The following is a 19199-nucleotide window of genomic DNA, read 5'->3' as shown; positions in this document are numbered from 1 at the left end:
TATTGTGGCACTTTGAGGTTAAAGCCAGAAATAACCTCCCCTCCTGCAAAGCTACACTGGAGCAATAGGAGTGGAAACCCTCCAGCTGGGCATGTTCCTCTGGGAGCAAGAGGGGTGCATCCAGGGAAGAAGCTGGAGAAGGCAGTGCATGCATCCATCCATCCCTTCACCCATCCATCCATCCACACATCCATCCACACATCCATCCCTCCATCCCTCCCAGCCCTACTCCACAAACAGAGCTGCGGGCGACCTTCCAGTTGACTAATAAATGCTGCCCTGGTTGCTCTCCACAAAGACTGCCTGCGTCACAGCACTTGCTGCTGGTTCTGTTCCTTCCCTATAAGCTCCTCGCAGGAGCTGAGCTAATTTGGTCTCAGCGGGAGTCATGGAGCTCCTTCACAAAAGGAACTAAGCCTGGGGCTCAATTAAGGGATGCCCAAAGACGATCGGGGCTGGGCTGACCCCAAAACTCAAGATGTGTGACAAATGCCCACAACACAAGCACGCAGGCTATCAGGTATGTGCTTTCCTCGAGAGGCAGCTCAGGACAGGCTAGAAGTGACAGACAGGGATTTTATTTGCTTGGCCTGCACATATCCGTGCTGCTGGCTCCAGGGAATGCTGTCCACACAGGATCTGGAGGTAGTGCAGGTACAGACAAGAGTCTGAGGGGTTGCATGTGCAAGTGAATCAACTTCACAAAACCTTCCCAAGTCTTACATTTAAGTCTCTTTCTCAGAAGTCCCTCCATGAGCAGCTCTTCCTAAATGGAGAACTCAGGAATGAACAGACCCGAGTCCCAGACACGCTGGGCTGCACCCCCAGAGCGTGAGCAGCAGCTCAGGGAGGGGATCCTGCCCCTCTGCTGCGCTCTGGGGAGACCCCCCCCTGCAGCCCTGATCCAGCTCTGGGGCAGCAGCACAAGAGGGACATGGAGCTGCTGGAGCGAGGCCAGAGGAGGCCATGGAGATGCTGCGAGGGCTGGAGCAGCTCTGCTCTGGAGCCAGGCTGAGAGAGCTGGGCTGGGGCAGCCTGGACAAGAGAAGGCTCCTGAAGGGGAGACCTGAGAGCAGCTCCAGTGCCTGAAGGGGCTGCAGGAAAGCTGGAGAGGGGCCTGGGACAAGGGATGTAGGGACAGGCCAAAGGGAATGGCTTTAACCTGCCCGAGGGGAGACTGAGATGAGCTCTTAGGCAGAAGCTCTTCCCTGTGAGGGTGCTGAGGCGCTGGCACAGGGTGCCCAGAGAAGCTGTGGCTGCCCCATCCCTGGCAGTGTTCAAGGCCAGGTTGGACACAGGGGCTTGGAGCTGGGTGAGCTTTAAGCTTCCTTCAACCCAAACCAGGCTGGGATTCCATGGTTCTGTGGCTGCAATCAGACCAACTGTAGTTGCTTGAACGTTAACATCTGCATGTGAACCAAATCACCCAGTGCAGCACAAAAAGAACTGAAGTTCTGACGATGAAGGACAGGTCTGGGACCAGAACAAGGCTCAAAACCACGTTCAGACCAGGAGTTGGAGAAGGCATTTTGTAGCTGACTCCTTACCATTCAGCCGGGGCCCTCCCCCGTATCTCCTGTAGAAGAAGTCAGCCACGTACTCCGATATCCTCTTCATGATGGATATTTTGTCGGGATGGAGCTTGCCATGGGAGCAGAGGCAAGCAGTGTTATCTATGGGTTTGGGAGGAGTGGACTCATCCAGCCATTTCTGCAGCCACTCCAGGGAGATGAAGTCGTATGGGGAACCTGGGAGGGGAAAAAGCACAAAGAGAAACAAGCCCGAACGTGTCAGCGAAGGCACAACGCAGCAGATGGTGTTTTATAATGACTCTGATATTAAACAGCACTTTTAAAACTTCACAAGCTATCAGTGTTGATTAAAACCCTCTGTTCAGTTCGCAAACAGCCACTACAGCTTCCCCTGGCCAAGTCTCATCTCAGCATCACACGTTTAGGAGATAGGTGCTATGTGAAGTTAAGATATGTGAGAGTAAGCGGTCAGTTCAGATTCAGGCAATCCATATGGAAGCCCAGACCATTCCAAGTCACACTGCTAAACCTTTAGGGGCTTACAGGAGAGCAGTTGAGGAAGGACAAGGATTTTCCTATCAGCCACTGAGGGACAGATATAATACCATATGGACATGGAGCTGTTGGAGCAAGACCAGAGGAAGCCACGAGGATGCTCAAGGGCTGGAGCAGCTCCTGTATGGACCCAGGCTGAGAACATTGGGGCTGCTCAGCCTGGAGAAGAGAAGCTGTGTGGAGACCTCAGAGCAGCTTCCAGTGTCTGAAGGGGGCTGCAAGGATGCTGCAGAGGGGCTCTTCATCAGGGGCTGCAGTGACAGGACAAGGGGTGAGGGGTTCAAACTGAAACAGGGGAAGTTCAGGTTGGAGATAAGGCAGAAGCTCTTCCCTGTGAGGGTGCTGAGGCACTGGCACAGGGTGCCCTGGCAGTGTTCAGGCTTGGAGCAAGCTGCTCTAGTGGAAGGTGCCCCTGCCCGTGACAGGGGGTTGGAACTGGAGGAGTTTTAAGGCCCCTTCCAAAGCAGTCTGGGATCCTATGGTTTAAGCTGTGATCATCCATTAAAGGCTCTTTCTAGAGCGACCTCATTGGGTTACATTGAAAAATAAAAGGCAACAACATTAAATAGACAAGGTCAGTGCTTGCCCCATCCCTTCAGCGCCCAACACTCCAGTGCTATTCTGGGCTGCTCTCACCCCTCAGAATGAGACATCCGTGTGCATTTTACCATTTACAGTGCAAACCGGCCCTGGCTCAACTGTTTAGAAGGTGCAGAGCACATCCACGGCTCAGCAGCAGCTGCAGGAGCAGTGAAACAGCTGTGGGTGAATCCAGGTATCTCAGTGGGCACAGGGTGCCCAGAGAAGCTGTGGCTGCCCCATCCCTGGCAGTGTTCAAGGCCAGGTTGGACAAAGGGGCTTGGAGCAAGCTGCTCTAATGGAAGGTGTCCCTGCCTGTGGAAAGGGTTGGAAGGGATGTTAAAGCTCATTCATGATTCTATGACTTAATACCAAGACCTGCTGCTGATGTGCAAACCCTTCTTTGAGGTCACTGGGAAATGAGGAAGAAATGAGGAGGAAATAAAGCCTGTTCTATGCTGACACAGGGAAAGCAGCTCTGAAATCACCCTCGGTTCCATCCACGAAACGAACACAAATCCTTAATGTTCTGAACAAAGGAGCAGCAGAGAAGCTACAGGAAAACACTTTGTCTTCCAGTCTGCCCCTGCTCATTGTGAAGCCGGGCTTCAAACCCCCTGCTCCTCTGCAGCACATCCCAGCAGTATTCCCATCTTACGCAACGCCAGCCACACAGCCATGACCTCCAGAGAATCGCAGCGCTGTCAGAGCTGCTTTGCTGCTTTGGGATCAAAGTGCCTCCCCCAGAAAGCGCCTTTTTCTGGGGCAGGCTCCACAAAGCTGGCAGCAACCGTGTCTGTGCAGCTGCAGAGAGAGTCCCCAGCTCCCGCGGGATCGCGCCCGGAGCGGCTCTGCAATAACGCTGCCTCCAGCTGTGCTAGCGAGCTGCCGTGGCCTGGACGTGCCCTGCAGCAGGCAATGGGTGCCCTTAGGGTCTTGTCATCTTCAAAGCGGGGCAGAGGAGCTCTGCCTGCACTTGTAAAGCCATCCTTTGGAGCTTTATTAGAAGCGCTGCGAGCAAACCCTGCTGCTGCTGCTCAAGGGGAGGGCAAACACAGCAGGGCCGGGCTCAGGAGCAGTGACTCACGGCACGTTCCTACCTCCACCACAGCTCTGATTTACCAGTGCCACCACACTGCTGGGCTGGCAGGGCCACGGCTGAGCTGGGACAGCCTCGTGGCCCTGTTGTTGGCAAACCTGGTGCCTGAATTGCAGGGGCAGATGTTTACAGGAGCTCCCGAGGCGGCCGCTCGGCTGCTCCCAGCTCAAGCAATGGGGACCGAAAGCTGAACATCAAACGGGCTGAGAGGCTGGGCAGTTCAACTCATCTGAAAGTCCTGAATGACAAATTCCCATGGGATTTTAGGGGATGGGCAGAGAAAGTGCCCCCTCTGCTTGTTTCGAGGGAGAGGAAAACAAGGGAGTGGAATAAAAGTCCTTGTGCTCAGATATGCTAAAGATTACAAGACACAAGGAGTAGTAGGGAAGTTTTAAACCCTACCATTCATCAGGTGGACTACAAAGCTTAGACACAGGGCCTTGGAAGCAGGGCTGAATCAAGTAATTTCCTGCTGGAGGTCAGGCATTTCCATACCCTGTTACCTGCTGATTCACTCGGATCAACAGCTCCCAAACTTGCCATGTGCTGGAAGTTTGAGACCAGCCCTTTCTTCTGCCTCAATGCCACCAAGACAAGCTGCTCACCAGGCAGAAGAACACAGTCAGCACGCATGGAAGCACATAGGAGACTGACTGATGGAGAAGGAGCAAGAGGGAATGAATGACACCAGAGGCCATGAGAATGAGCAGAAAAGGGAGGAAAATAGGTTAAGGCAGAAAAAACAGACAGGGAACAAACTCCTCAGAGCATGCACACAGCAACAACAGGCACCAATCACTCTGCTCTTGAAGAGGCTAATGCATTCCAGCAGTGCCCAGGCCACAGAAGCGAGCTGTGGGTTAGTAACAAAACATCACTAATCTTAACAACAGTCTACTACAAGATACTACCACAATGTCTTACAGACCAGCTTCAGCGGGTAACCTTTTGTAGAGCTCCTTCACCTCCTCGTGCTTGATTTTGCCCCTGGCCACGCTCTGCTTGCGCATCTCGGCCATTTCGTTGCACCACTCCTCGAACTTGGAGTTGTCACGTTCTACCAGCTCCTGCAGGAAAGCTGGTGGGAAAAGGAGGAAAAAGAAACCCCAGTCATTCCAAGGAAAAACGCCAATTATGTTAATTACCCCTGTGATGGGTTACCCGGGGATAACAAGCCTAAAAACTCCCCACGCAGCTACCGACATGAAGCTTTTCCAAAGGCCAAGTGCATGGCTGTTGCTTGCTGTAGTAGTTCTGGGTGTAGATGATTTGAGTGCAAGACAAAGCACCCAAGAAAATCATTTACTCGGGGTTGGTGCTGCATGAAGAGAAACCCTTTGCTTGCAAAGAAGCCTCTGCCAAGCACTGGCAGTGGGGGGCCGTGCAGCGGGGCGGCTGCAGAGCCAGAGCACAGCCGGATGCTTTGCTGCCTGCTTCAGGCCCTCCCTGCTCCTCCTCTTGCTCCCACTGAGAGCAGCTCCGCCGTGCTGCCAAGGGCAAGGAATCTGTCGTTCCCAGGGAGAAACAAGAGCTTTTCACCCCATGGGCACACCTGAAGCCTGTCCTGACGTGCAGCCGCATGGGTAGGAGTGAACTCAGCAAGAGGGGTTGAGCACGTTGCAAGCCCAAGGACAAAAAGCCCTCAGGAGATGGGAGATAAGAATGGCAGGGTGAGGGAAATGGGGATTTTTGCTGTTGCCAGTGGAAAAAGCCCCCAAAACCCCAAACCTCAGCAGGGAAAAGAAGATAAAAAACACTTCCCTCGCGGGGCTGGTGTAAGCAGTGCTTTCCCCTTCCCTTATCGGAAGCTTTCTCCTATTCAGCAGTGTTTTGAAGAGCTAAAATATATCCAGAAAGGTTTAATGCTTGTGTGGCCAGAGAGCACAAGAGCCACCTCGGGAGAATACATGGCACTAAAACCCAACCAGCTTGACCCCCTTGAGGTCAGAGCCAAGTTACATCTACATTCCCATCCCGGAAAAGCCGCTTTGAACGGCATCAAAGGAAAATGCCTCAAATTTACAGTTGCATGAAACCTCCCCGCAACCACAGGGCTCGCTGCTGCCCTTCGCTCCCTGTTCCCTGGCAGCATTCCATGGGAAACAAAGGCAACCGCGGGGCTGTGCAGGAATTCGGCGCTGGGTGGAGAGGCTTCTGCCGGGGTTATTGTTTTGGGCAGAGGGGTAGGAGGAAAAGGAGCGCAAGAGAGCTCAGGAAACAGACTGAAATGCAGCTCTGAGGCAGGGATCAGCATGAATTCCCAAAGCCGTGGGGCTCAGGGGGTGGGTTTTAGTGGTGGTGGGAGCTGGAAAAGGTTTGGTGTTGGTAAGGGGGGGGAAAGCAGTCGGATTTACCCCCTCCTCATGCAGGTAACGTGAAGAGCGGAGGTCTGAAGGGGATATGCCACCTCTGCTGTGCAGGAGAGGGAGGAAGGTGAACACACCTCACCCCCACCAGCACCAGGGGCCTAATTAATATTTCTAATCAAGCAGCACGCAAATGTGAAGCATCATTAAATCCACAGGCCAAATCCACCGGGATTTCTGCCACCCCCAGTCATTCTGAAGCAAGACACGAACGCGCTCGTACAAAAGCCCTGCTAAGGGCTCCCATCCTCTTGTTTTCACACCATTTATGCTCAACATGGCAAAGATTCTGCAAAAGCACAAGAAACCTGACATCCATCAGGATTATTCACCTCCAGCACAGTACGTGTGCTGCTGGTGACATTTAACCACGCTGCTCCCCTGTGCCTTCAGGAACCCGAGCGGGCTCCTGGCTGCGAATCTCAGTGCTCCCGCTGCCACACGTGTCTCCCAAGGGGATGATCTCCTCCTAACCCCTTCCCATCCTGTCTTGCTGGTTAAGACAGATAGGTGTGAGCTAGCACAGGGGTGGGATCATCAGGATTCCATCATCAGGACAGGGCCACCAAGTGGCTATAAGGCACTTCTGTGGGCTCACAGTGGTCACTAAAGGGGCTTGGAGGAAAAAACCCAGCTCCTGGCCTGCCTGGAGCACCCCAAGCACAAACACAGGCAGGTGAGGAATGGATGGAGCAGCCTGAGAAGAAGGACCTGGGGGTGTTGGTCAATAAGAAGCTCCCCATGACCCAGCTTCAGTGAGCACTTGAGCCCAAACCCCCTCCGTGTGCTGGGCTGCACCCCCAGAGTGTGAGCAGCAGCTCAGGGAGGGGATCCTGCCCCTCTGCTCTGCTCTGGGGAGACCCCCCCTGCAGCCCTGATCCAGCTCAGGGGCAGCAGCACAAGAGGGACCTGGAGCTGCTGGAGCGAGGTCAGAGGAGGCCATGGAGATGCTGTGAGGGCTGGAGCAGCTCTGCTCTGGAGCCAGGCTGAGAGAGCTGGGCTGGGGCAGCCTGGAGAAGAGAAGGCTCCTGAAGGGGAGACCTGAGAGCAGCTCCAGTGCCTAAAGGGGCTGCAGGAAAGCTGGAGAGGGGCTTTGGACAAGGGCCTGTAGGGACAGGCCAAGGGGAATGGCTTTAACCTGCCAGAGGGGAGACTGAGCTGGGCTCTTAGGCAGAAGCTCTTCCCTGTGAGGGTGCTGAGGCGCTGGCACAGGGTGCCCAGAGAAGCTGTGGCTGCCCCATCCCTGGCAGTGTTCAAGGCCACGTTGGACCCAGGGGCTTGGAGCAAGCTGCTCTAGTGGAAGGGGTCCCTGCCCGTGGCAGGGGTAGGAGCTGGGTGAGCTTTAAGGTCCCTTCCAACCCAAACCACTCTGGGATTCCATGATCACCGGATGGGCTGGAGAGGCCAAGGCAGTCCCAGGTCACTCACCTGGCACTTCGACTGTCAGGGATTTCTCCCGGGTCTGCAGCCTGTACACCAGCATGTAGGCATTCCGGGAGCAGTGTGTCCCCTTCCCACACTTGGGTTTCCGAGTCTGGGATTTCGATGGCTCCGCTGTGGAACAGAGGGAAAACACCATCAGGGCACGAGCTCACTCACAGAGCCTCTGTGAATGGGACAAGTTTGCCACCTAGCCGGCATCCCTCTGCCCTGCCAGGCCTCCATGTGCCAAGCACTGGGCTTGGCATGAGGCAAAATTGGATCCCAAAGACAGCCCCAAATCCCTCCAGCATTCCTGGAGGCGGGGCAATGCAAAGGGACTAAAATTAGGAGCCAGTTCTGAACCGCCCTTCTACAAGAGCCTTTTTCTCTCTCCCCAGTTAAATCTCCCTGAGCCAAAAGCAGCTCTTGGAAAAACATCCTTCCCCCCCCCTCAGTTCTGGTCTCCCAACACCAAAGCTCAGAGTCAAATCTCCAGGGAAAGAAAATCTTATTTACAGGTTGTTGTTTGTGAAGCGCCAGGCGTCATCCTGGCGGGTGACAAAGCTTTTAGGGAGCAAAGAGCCACGGAAGCAGTCGCTTCAGCGTGACACAAAGGCACGTTGCAGGAGCTGCTGCTCCCAAAGGCAAGCAAACACACTCACCTACAGCTGCAGCTCCCAAAATCAACCTTTTTGGATTGAAAACCAATGAGGAACAGCCCTGCCATAGGCCAAACTCTAAAGAAGGCATTGAAATACTAAGAAAAGTGTCTGTCTCTCCCAAATTCTGGCAGGATTCCCATGGCTCCCCCCCATCCTCCACTGCATCCAGGGCTCTTTCCTAGACCCTTTTGATTTGCATTTTCTCCAAATGCTTTCTAAATTGTTCCCATCTGGGAACACAGGACCCTGCCCGCAGCAGACCTCTGCTTTACGTGCCCAACCTCCTCCTGCTGTCACAGGCATCTGTAACAAAGCAGAGCCTCGGTTTTGCTTGGAGCAGGCAAAGAACAGATCAAAACCTTAAGGCTCCCAGCCTAGAGGCTTCTCAACACGCTTTGCTGCTACCCTGTGAGCATTCAGCAAGAACACTGACTTGTGGCTCAGCATAAGTTTACAAGATTGAGGCCAGCGAGGTTTGTTTGCATTGAGTTGGCTATGCTGGGTAACTGCGGAGGTTGAAGAGAGTGGCTGAGCAGCTCGTGTTCCCTTTCAGGGCTTATTCCATGTTACACCACTAGATGTCTAACCAGCTTCACGATCTGCTCGGGAGCAAGCGGGAGTCAAACATTAACTGGATGGTGGAGCTGCTCTGGGCCCTGTGAGGTGTTTGCTGGCAAAGAGCTGGAAAGGCAGCGGCATCCGTAGGTGCTGTGCTGAAGGGAGATGAATGCCTCGAGGCACGCCTGCTACCCAGGCTTTACAACAAAAGGAGCCTTTTACAAGGGCCTGTAGGGACAGGCCAAGGGGAATGGCTTGAACCTGCCAGAGGGGAGATGGAGATGAGCTCTTAGGCAGAAGCTCTTCCCTGTGAGGGTGCTGAGGCGCTGGCACAGGGTGCCCACAGAAGCTGTGGCTGCCCCATCCCTGGCAGTGTTCAAGGCCAGGTTGGACACAGGGGCTTGGAGCAAGCTACTCTAGTGGAAGGGGTCCCTGCCCGTGGCAGGGGTTGGAACTGGGAGAACTTTAAGGTTCTTTCCCACCCAAGCCAGTCTGGGATTCTATGATTCAACTAAATCTGAAATCTTTTCATTAAGCTTTTACTTAGCTATCCTTTGAGAGAGGAGACATTTCCTCAAGTCCAGCTGCAGCAAAGCACAAGCATTCTGGTGGACCAATGTTCCTGGGAACAGATTTGTGCACCATAATGGAAATTTCTGGCATTAACTTCCCCGTTTCCCAATGCTACAAAGCATCCTGCACTAAGGAACACCAAGGGACTGCAAATCCAAGCGCTCAATGTGCCAGTTGAAGGCTGAACCACTCCTATATATTAAATGCAGCCAAAGAAACCAACATGTCCAGCCTCAGCCCAAGCTCTCCAAAGAATCAAGACCTTTTCCTATCCAGAGAACACCGGTATCTGGGCAGCGTCAGAACAGAAGAGCCCAAAGAGAAGTAAAAACGTCGAAGCAAAAAGGCAGTTTTTGGCTCCCAAGTCATTATTTGGCTCAAGATTTGTCTTAATGGAGACTCTTTACTGCCTCCAAGCAAAACACTTCAGTGGAAATAAAACCATCATGTGTTAAGGAAACCAAAAGCAATCCTGTTATCTGTCCCTACGCCTGCTTTTGCACCCTGGCCAAGGAAGCAGCACCATGCCTGTTTCATCCCGATAGGCCACTGCTGCCTGAGTTATCAGCACCTTATCTGCTGTGTGGCAGGCAAGCACCGTTTGCCACGTTACTGCTAAGAGGTGAGTGACAGCACATGGAGGAGCGCCGCTGTTTTAGGAGGAACGGGGCCTCCACGTGCTCAGCCTCCATGGTTTGGGTGAAAAGAGTGATTTTAAAAAGGGCACTCACAACTTAAAGGTTTTACCTAGATCTTCCTCAATCCCCAGCTGCAGTTTCTTCCCTTCCATCTTTTCGATGTCTTCATCATTAAACTTGTACCACTCGCCCGTCTGCGGGTCCTTCACGTGGGCAATGTAGTGCCCGGAGTAGGCACTCACACCACGGTGGATGAGGACAGCACTCAGCTCGTAGACATAGACACCATCTGGAAGGAAAGAGCAGTTAGCCAGTGTTCCAGATGCAACAGCACAGATCTTTCCCTTCCTACTGCTTCATGTTTTCACAAGGCAGCAGGTAAAGACTGCTCCTGAACTTGAATCTCTCCAAGACCTCGCGAAGTAGGTTGTGGCTTCCACAACCCACTTAGTGAGGGAGTTATTTAAAACACGGGCTTCCAACAACTCCTGACATGGTTTCCCATTGAAAAGGGGATTCAGAAGAGATGTGCTGAGGGATGGTGGATAAAGTTAACAAAACAGAGCGCTCAAAACTCACTTTTTTGTTCCATGAAAGGCTCCATGTCAAGCAGCTCTGAGAAGCCGATGTAGGTGTTCAGCTTCTTCTTATGGCCAGTTTGTCTGCGTGGAGGCAAAGCTTCAGGTCAGGGAGAGCAGCAACAGCTCACACCCTAAAAGAACTCCCCCTGAAACCCAAAGGGAAGCCCACACACACTCAATCACAGAATCACAGAACCATAGACTGGTTTTGGGTGGAGGGGACGTTAAAGCTCATCCAGTTCCAATCCCTGCCACACGCAGGGCCACCTTCCACTAGAGCAGCTTGCTCCAAGCCCCTGTGTCCAACCTGGCCTTGAACACTGCCAGGGATGGAGCATTCACCACTACATCCTCAAATTAAAGCAGGAAGAGTGGAGCAGATGACTTGCCAAAGAAGAACCTGGGGAAATCCAGGTTTTACTCCAGTGGGAGGCTCACCTGTCAAACACGAAGCGCATGAGCTGCAGGTTGAGCGTGCAGGGAAGGCTCAGCAGCCTGATCTTCCTCGTGGCATTCTGCTTGCTCTGACACGTCTCACAGAAGTAACGATTGTCCCCTTCTAGTTTTTCTTCCTGAGCAGAGGGGGGGGGGGGGGCAGAAAGAAAGGCCCTGAGACCAGGTTATCACTGAAAACTGAACCAGTCCACACCACTCAGCAGTCATAACCAGTCCATGCTATCCCACAGCTGAAGACTGAAGAGCAAAGAAGTTATTTTAACCACTGAAGTCTCTACCCAGCTGCTTTCCAAAACTTTTTTACCTCTTGGGTAAAAAAAGCACTTTTCAGCATGGCCAGAGTGGGCTGCTTTGACTTTAAGGGCAACTTCAGACCCCATTCCTTGTTCTGAGGTCATTTCAAGGCTGCCAGGTTTGCTCCCCGCTTGACTGAGTTGGTTGATATCAAACGAGGGCCACAGAGAAGGTGAAGAATTAATTAGATTGCCCTTTTCAGAGCTCATATGGACCAAGTTAATGTAAAGCCACATTTCTGCCTGGCAACCCCAGGCCTCTTGCGCTCAGTAACAGACATCACCGTGCAGGAGTCACCGTGTTACATCCATACAGATCCAGCAGCAGGATTAGGCCAGAGGAGAATTCCAGCTGCCCTAAACAAGGCCACGGATGGTTTCACTTGGAGGAGGAGCAGACCAACCTGAAGCTCACCAGTGCAGGGTTTAATGCACGTACCCAAACCAGTCTTTTCCCATAGCAGACCTGCCACAAGTAGAGCAACCGGTTTGCTGAGTGCACCAGTGAAGCTGCTGCTCAGCAGCCAGACAGCTCAGGCACAGAGGCTTCGGCTTAGTCCTGCCCTAAATATTGTCACTTGAATCCACACCTCGAACCTTTAATGTGCCAGAGCTCAACTTAAGACCTAGGATGATTTTCAAGTCGAATTAAGAGCACTTGCAGCTGCTCCCACAGCTATTCCCAACCCTTCCTAGGATTTCAGAGAGCACATTCTGGAGCGGGGAATGTCTCCTGTTGCAGTGCAGATGAGCACTGATATGGAAGACGCAAAAGGCAGCCACTCTCCTGGTGCTATCCACGACAAAGCACGCAGGGATTTCCTGGCAGACTTTGGAGATGTTTTCCCAACTCTGCAGGGAAAGGATCTGAACTGAACACGTGGCTTCAAAGTGCCTTTTACAGCCACAACGTGCACATGGTTTATGCTCTGGTCCAGAGCCACCCTTTGCTTGCTCAATCCTCATTTTGTGGGTGCACAGAAAATGCATTTCCCTTTGGATGCACCTCAGTGGAAGAACTCGGTTGCTTTGCTTCGATATTGACCTCAAAGGCTGTTAATTGAAGGAAGGAATTAAACCACCTTGCTAAGAATAGCAGGCCTTGAATCCCACCGAGCTCATACCTTAAGGAATTCCGTTATACAGTCTGTCAACTGCTTGTGCCCTTGGATGTTTAACTCCAGCTCATAAAACTTAGACACGAGTTTGGACTCTCTGCCACACTGGTTGCAGCTAGGATTGAAGAAACAAAGACAAAACCCCATGAGGACAGTTCACTGCTGTGGGTCTGAACTCCCCAGCCACTGGTAAAGTACTTTATGAGCTATAAAACCAGAAGGAAAAGTTTGACACCTCTACAACACAAAACCTCTGCAGGGAGGGAACAGGGTAACAGCATCTACCAGGAGCATCAGCTTGCACCAGTTTCTATAATTTCTGAGGTGAAATCCACAGCTCTGAGAGCACAGGAAGGAAAATACAAGCCCGAAGCTGCAGGACTTCACATTTCCTTAACTCCCTTGCAGCTTTACTTGGTCAATTATCATTAAAGGCTAAAAAGCAGCTGCAGAACTGCACCATCACCACACAGAGAGCACCAGGAAACCTAAAAACCTCTTACAAAATGCTCTGGCAGATGCTTACCTGCTTGCTCCGATTGGTAGAAGGGCCTTACCCCCCTGCTCCTTTAGCTCTAAAGCATCTAAATATTTACAGAGAGGCTCTTCCCAAAGAGCAGCACTTACACCGTGACGTAGGCGTACTCTCCGCAGAACTGCTTCTGCACTATGTTTCGGACATCTGGGTTCTTTTGTTTGGATAAAGTATCTTCCAGCAGCGACATGAACAGCTTGGAAAACTCCTGGGCATCCTGGAAAAGAACCCCCAAGTCCCTTCACAAGCCATCAGAGCACAAAGCCCAAGCACAACCCCGTTGCTCATTTACTACAAATTACCCAGAGCCCTACACAGGGGCTGCACGGAGGCTGCGGCGTGCGCTGCATGGATAAAGAGACCTCTCAGGAGAACTAAAGGAAAAAGAGGAATTTGCCTCAAAGGAGCGTGAGGCCGCCAGCAGGAGGTAACCTGGCTCCTGGCCAGGCAGTCTGACTCTTGCCCTAGCTCCTTACAAGGCTTTGGAAGGGAAAGGAACCTCCTGCAGAGCTTTCTCCCCTGGTCTCAAAGCTGTGCACGCAACACGAGCTGTCCCTGCCTGTGGGGGGGTCTGAAGGTAAAACAGAATGCCCCAAAAGTGAGAAGCTGCCACCCCCCCTGCAAAGGCCAGGGCCTTCCTCTCCCACCCTGGCTCTCCTTCGCTTTCCTCTCCCAAGAACAAGAGGTTTCGGCCTCTCCTGGCTGTCCTTCCCTATCTCTGGACAGTGGTGACTGCTTCCTTCCCCTCCGGCATCCTCCCAAGGAAACACACACGGAGCTGGGGCTCTTCCTCCCACAGTCTCCATCCGAACTCCTTCACGTGTACATCCAAGCTGTGTCCTTCTCCTGAGCTCCCTCCAGCTTCAGCAACAGCCCCATGGGCCCCACCTGCAGCACTTGTCCCCTTCTAACCCCTCTCTGACCCTCACAGTGCCCCTTGGCTGGCTCCTGGTGACCCCACACTTCTCACCCTGTGAGGGCCCTTCAACACCCCTGAACTACCCATGGGGGAGGAGCAGCCCATAAAGCCCCTGCCAAAGGAGCTCCAGCTCCCACTCCACACAGTGCTGGGGCCCATCAGGTGCTAATAAAACTCCCTGTCCCCATTCCATTGCCCCCCATCCCATTGCTCTCTGGGCTCCTTCTGATCCCCTAAGCCCCAACACTGACAGGAAGAGCCTGCATCACCACTCTGTGCTTACACCAAACAGCAAACCCCAGCTCAGAGACACTAAACCAACACCAAAGGGCAATTCCAAGTGCTCTGAAGGAGGTGGTTACCCAAACCTACCTGCTGCTGCCCCGTGTCCAAGCCCAGCGCCTTGACAAAGCCAGAGGGGTCGATGTATCGCCTCTTGCTGTTCTGCAGCAGGGCAAACAGGTACTGCAGGTGTTCACAAATGCTCTGAGGCTCATAGTCTGTTAAAACAGCACGTTGCACAAGTTACAGACAGCAGTTCAAGGCTGGAGGTAGTTGTGCCCAGTGCCTGGCCTTTCTTTGTAAAGGTGAACTGAGTCATTACAAATCAAATGGGTTTCTCAAAGCCATTTTAAAATCATAGAATGGCTTGGGTTGGAAAGGACAGGGACCCCTTCCACTAGAGCTGCTTGCTCCAAGCCCCTGTGTCCAACTCAGCCTTGAACACTGCCAGGGATGGGGCAGCCACAGCTCCTCTGGGCACCCTGTGCCAGCGCCTCAGCACCCTCACAGGGAAGAGCTTCTGCCTTATGTCCAACCTCAACTTCTCCATTTAAGTTTAAACCCATCACCTCCTGTCCTACCAATACAGTCCCTGATACTGTTAAGAACTGAAGCAGTTCATGACACTGCTGACAGCACAAGCCAAATATCACAGAAACGTGAGATAATTTACAATTGGAAAATCATTCCCCAGGTTGGAAAAAGACCCTTAAGACCACTGAGTCCAAATGTAACCACCCCACAGTGCCTCACGTGAGCTGTAAGCAAAGAGTTCAAGCAGTGTGTGCACATGACCCCCTAGCAACAGCTTCCTGTTAAACCCAAATGGTGAGATATTGCTTAAAAACACCATAAAAACAGGAATGGAAGGAATGGGATCCAGAGGCCACCTATAGCTCTGTGCCGGACACAACGGATGGCACCAGAGGCCATGGTGTCCACTCTGGAGGAAACTGGGAGCCTCAGTTGTACTGGGATCCTAAATTCTTGCCCTCCTATGGGATGAATGAGGCTCCATGGTAGAACAGATCAGCCCCATCCAAGTGCTTCCACCCCCAGCACCATCACTAAGTTGGGAAACACTTTGGGAAGCAGCCCAGCAAGAAACAAACCCAAACCAGGTTTTCCAACCAAATCAGATCACCCCTGGGTGAAGAAATAACACAGATAACGTTTGGGTCATTCCCAAAAGCCAGGTAACGGACCCAAAACCAACAGTGCAGAGATGGGATGAGCGGCTGCTGCTTCACCTATGGATTCTCCCGACAAACATGATCCCAGAGTGAAGTTTAGGAGCAAACCCACGCATGGCAGAGGAGCTGCCACCCACCTTTGTCCTTGGGGATGCCCTCTCCAGCCATGGAGGTGCTGGGACACAAGTAGAGGGCTTGCCGGAGCTCCAGGTTCAGAAACCACATCTGCAGGAAGGTGTTGACGTAGCACGTGGCACCGAGGTTCGTCAAGCCCACAAAGGCGTTCTGGTGTGGGACAGAAAGGAGAGCGCTCGGTACCCGGGGCGGGAGAGGAGAGCAAGCAGCAATCATAGAATCACACAATGGTTTGGGCTGGAGAGGACCTTAAGATCATCCAGCTCCAACCCCTTGCCACTAAGACCTTGTCACTCAACCTGTCCTTGAACACTGCCAGGGATGGGGCAGCCACAGCTTCTCTGGGCACCCTGTGCCAGCACCTCAGCACCCTCACAGGGAAGAGCTTCTGCCTTATCTCCAGCCTGAACTTCCCCTGTTTCAGTTTGAACCCATCACCCCTTGTCCTATCACTCCAGTCCTTGATGAAGAGTCCCTCTCCAACACCCTTGTAGCCCCCTTGACATTGGAAGCTGCTCTGAGGTCTCCACACAGCTTCTCTTCTCCAGGCTGAACAGCCCCAATATTCTCAGCCTGGCTCCATACAGGAGCTGCTCCAGCCCCTGAGCATCCTCATGACCTCCTCTGGACTTGCTCCAACAGCTCCATGTCCTTCTGATGTTGAGGACATACCCAGCACTGAGGCTGTTTGTTGGGAAAACGCTGCCTCCGGCACTGTAAAGCCACATTCCCAAACTCCCTCAGGCTACAGGGGCACCCGAGGTGTTACCTCCCCTCTTCCTTCCCATCTTTTGGGGCGGCTGGGGGGTACCTTCTTGCGGCGCTCGCAGTTGGGGTCGTCGATGTTGTGGAAGCTGTTCTCATCGATCTCACCCAGCCACACGTGCTCCCCGATGCCCACCAGGCAGTTGGGGTTCCCCCGGCAGTTCCTCCTGCAGAACCAGCCCCACTGTCACCCTCACCATCCCTTCAGGGGGCAGGGCATGAGGACAGCAAGGGGGGGTGCCATAGCACTAAACAGAGCCAACAGGGGAGGGATATGGGTCCACTACAACCCCCAAAACAACGGTTATGGGTGAATGAGGAGATGGAGAATAAAAAGGGGAGGGGAAAGGGGGACCCCAGGGAGGATGCCAACAGGAGAAGAGGGGTCCCCCACAACCTCAGAAGGATGCCCTATATCTGGGGAGCCCGGTAACAAGAGGAGTCCCCCACAACCATGAGGGAGAATCCCTGTATCTGAGGACCCAGTTAATATGAAGGGGCCCCCGCAACCTCAGGGGGATCTCCTGTATCTGGGGAGCCGTTTATCAAGAGGGATCCCTTATACATGAGGAGCTGCTTAATGAGAGCTCCCCCACAACCTCAGGGGGGTCCCCAATATCTGAGCTGCCAGTTAACAAGAGGAGTCCCCCACAATCCTGCAGGGGAGCCCCTGTATCTGAGGTCCCACTTGACGGGTCCCCCTTAACCCCAAGGGGGGTCCCCCTACATCTGGGGAGCCAGGCAAGCAGAGGGGCCCCTACAAGCCCGGGGAATGGGGGTCCCAAAGCAGCGAACGGCGGCTCTCCATCGACCCTCATGGACCGGGAACCGCCTCAGGGCCTCCGTAGCCGCACGGTGGGTGGGGGTGGGTGTGAAGGAACGCGGGGTCTCCCCAAGCCCAGAGGGGTGAAGGGCCCTGGGGGAGCCCCCCCCCCAGGCGCGGGGTTTGGGTCCCTCTATCACCGGTGGCGGGTCGGGGGCAGCGGCGCGGGGGGTGCCCGTGGTACCGGCAGGCGCCGCGCTGGCAGGGCTCCAGCCCGACGCGGTAGGCCGCTTCGATGTGCTCCTGCGCCACCGCCTCGGGAGGCACCGTCTCCGTCCAGCGCCACGCCGCCTTCTCCAGCTGCAGCCGAGGCGCCATCACCGACACCGACCGGACCGGACCGGACCGGACACACCGGGACCGGACACACCGGCCCCTCCCGCCGCCGCCGCCGTCAGGGCTGGTGACGCCACTCGCGCGACGCGCTGACGTTGATGACCCGCGACGAGCGCGACGCGCAGCAAGGGGAGAGGGGCGTGGCCGGAGAGTGACTGAACGGGGCGTGGCTTATGGGGAAGGGGCGTGGCTCGGTTGGCGAGGGGGCGGAGTCTGTCTGGGAAGGGGCGGGGCTTGGGCTGCGGGCGCGGAGCCGCTCACGGCCCCGTGTGCGCGCAGTGGCTGGGTCCTGACCCCCCCCCCCCACATCCCCCCCTTGTCCATCCCGGACCCTCCCCGCACCCCCCCACACCATAACCCCACATCCCTGTGCCCCCCATACCACAGCCCCTGTACCCCAAAACATACCCCCTATGCAATGCGCCCCAATGCCCCCCAAAGCCCACCAGACCCTACCCCCGATCCCCTCCATCACCCCCATACCCCCTCAGCCCCCCACACCGCAGCACCCCTATACCCCCCATGCCATATCCCTCCCACACCCTCACTCTATACCCTCCCCGTACCCCCACACCATATCCCCTGTACACCCCAACTCTCACATCCCCCATACCATACCCCCCCTTCACCCCAACCCCATGTCATATCCCTCCCACACCCTCACCCTATACCCTCCCCATACCCCCTATACCCCCAAACTCTCACATCCCCCATACCATACCCCCCTTCACCCCAATACCCCCATACCCCCCATGCTCCCCCATCAGCATACCCCCGCACCCCAATACCAAAACCCTCCCATACTACTCCCCTATACCCCCATACCCTCCCGGTGTACGCCCCCGGCGCACCCCAACACACACGGGCTGGTTCTCTCTCCTTTAATGCTGCCCCTGGGGGCCCCGCCAGCACCCGATTGTCCCTCGCATCCCCACCCCGCCTCCATCCCGGGGGGCCCCGGGCGGCCCGGCCGCCCCGGCACAGGTTTGGGGGGCTGGTGTAGTGGTGGTGGTGGGGGGTGTAAACATTTATGGGGGTCCCGGCCCCCCCCCCCCCGGGGTCACCCCGGGGCAGCGAAGCACCGTTTCCTCCTGTCTTGTTTTTGGAAAAAGAGTAAAATTGGCCAAATTCCCCCCAAAATACAGCCGGGGGGGTGGGATATGTTAGTGCGGGCAGGGGGGGGCGGGGGAGCCCCCCACCGCGCCGTGCCGCAGGTCGATGGGGTGTCGGGGGGCACCAGCGGGCGCCAGCACCAGGCCCCGCAGGCACCCGGTGATGCCGGAGCGGTACTTGCCGGCCGTCAGGCTGGGGGGGTCTGGGGCGCCGCCTGTGGGACACGGGGACATGAGGACATGGGGCACAAAGGGGTGTGGGGCACCCCATGGGCTCACCCCATATCGGGTCTCACCTGGACATGGGCATCGCACCCCCCATCCCATGGCCCATCAGGTGTCCCATCCCATGTCCACCCCATATCCCATCCCATGTCCACCCCATATCCCATCCCATGTCCACCCCATATCCCATCCCATATCCACCCCATGTCCCATCCCATGTCCACCCCATGTCCCATCCCATGTCCACCCCATATCCCATCCCATGTCCACCCATGTCCACCCCATGTCCCATCCCATGTCCACCCCATATCCCACTCCATGTTCCCCCATGTCCCATCCCATGTCCACCCCATGTCCCATCCCATGTCCACCCCATATCCCACTCCATGTCCCCCCATGTCCCATCCCGTGTACATCCCATGTCCCATCCCATGTGCACCCC

The 19199-nt window shown here is 54.8% G+C and overlaps 2 protein-coding genes across 15 annotated transcripts in view; both read right to left on the bottom strand.

The window, feature by feature from the left end:
• The window catches only part of USP48 (ubiquitin specific peptidase 48), a 32444-nt gene extending 15001 nt beyond the window's left edge, over positions 1 to 17443 (bottom strand). For all 7 annotated transcript variants that reach the window (XR_009966905.1, XR_009966906.1, XM_062630134.1 and 4 more), the window contains exons 1-12: positions 17269 to 17443; positions 16308 to 16428; positions 15499 to 15646; positions 14259 to 14386; positions 13060 to 13184; positions 12439 to 12547; positions 11004 to 11137; positions 10564 to 10646; positions 10094 to 10273; positions 7560 to 7685; positions 4694 to 4843; positions 1548 to 1748 (exon numbers count right to left, since the gene is read on the bottom strand). Coding sequence is in view for 5 of the 7 variants with exons in the window: in XM_062630134.1 (XP_062486118.1) it covers positions 1548 to 1748; positions 4694 to 4843; positions 7560 to 7685; positions 10094 to 10273; positions 10564 to 10646; positions 11004 to 11137; positions 12439 to 12547; positions 13060 to 13184; positions 14259 to 14386; positions 15499 to 15646; positions 16308 to 16428; positions 17269 to 17402 (1639 nt within the window). In the remaining 2 variants the exon portion in view is untranslated. The remainder of the gene's footprint in view (positions 1 to 1547; positions 1749 to 4693; positions 4844 to 7559; positions 7686 to 10093; positions 10274 to 10563; positions 10647 to 11003; positions 11138 to 12438; positions 12548 to 13059; positions 13185 to 14258; positions 14387 to 15498; positions 15647 to 16307; positions 16429 to 17268) is intronic.
• Positions 17444 to 18287: 844 nt separating this feature from the next.
• HSPG2 (heparan sulfate proteoglycan 2) overlaps positions 18288 to 19199 on the bottom strand; it is a 43649-nt gene continuing 42737 nt past the window's right edge. For all 8 annotated transcript variants that reach the window (XM_062630128.1, XM_062630125.1, XM_062630127.1 and 5 more), the window contains one exon: positions 18288 to 18747. In XM_062630128.1, coding sequence (XP_062486112.1) covers positions 18584 to 18747 — 164 coding nt within the window. In that variant the 3' untranslated portion in view covers positions 18288 to 18583. The remainder of the gene's footprint in view (positions 18748 to 19199) is intronic.

This window comes from Pezoporus occidentalis, unplaced genomic scaffold (genome assembly GCF_034315485.1).
Source record: "Pezoporus occidentalis ecotype Australia unplaced genomic scaffold, CSIRO_AGI_Poc_V1 ctg349, whole genome shotgun sequence".
In the NCBI taxonomy this organism is placed as follows: Eukaryota; Metazoa; Chordata; class Aves; order Psittaciformes; family Psittacidae; genus Pezoporus; species Pezoporus occidentalis.
This window is presented reverse-complemented; position numbering and strand designations above follow the sequence as displayed.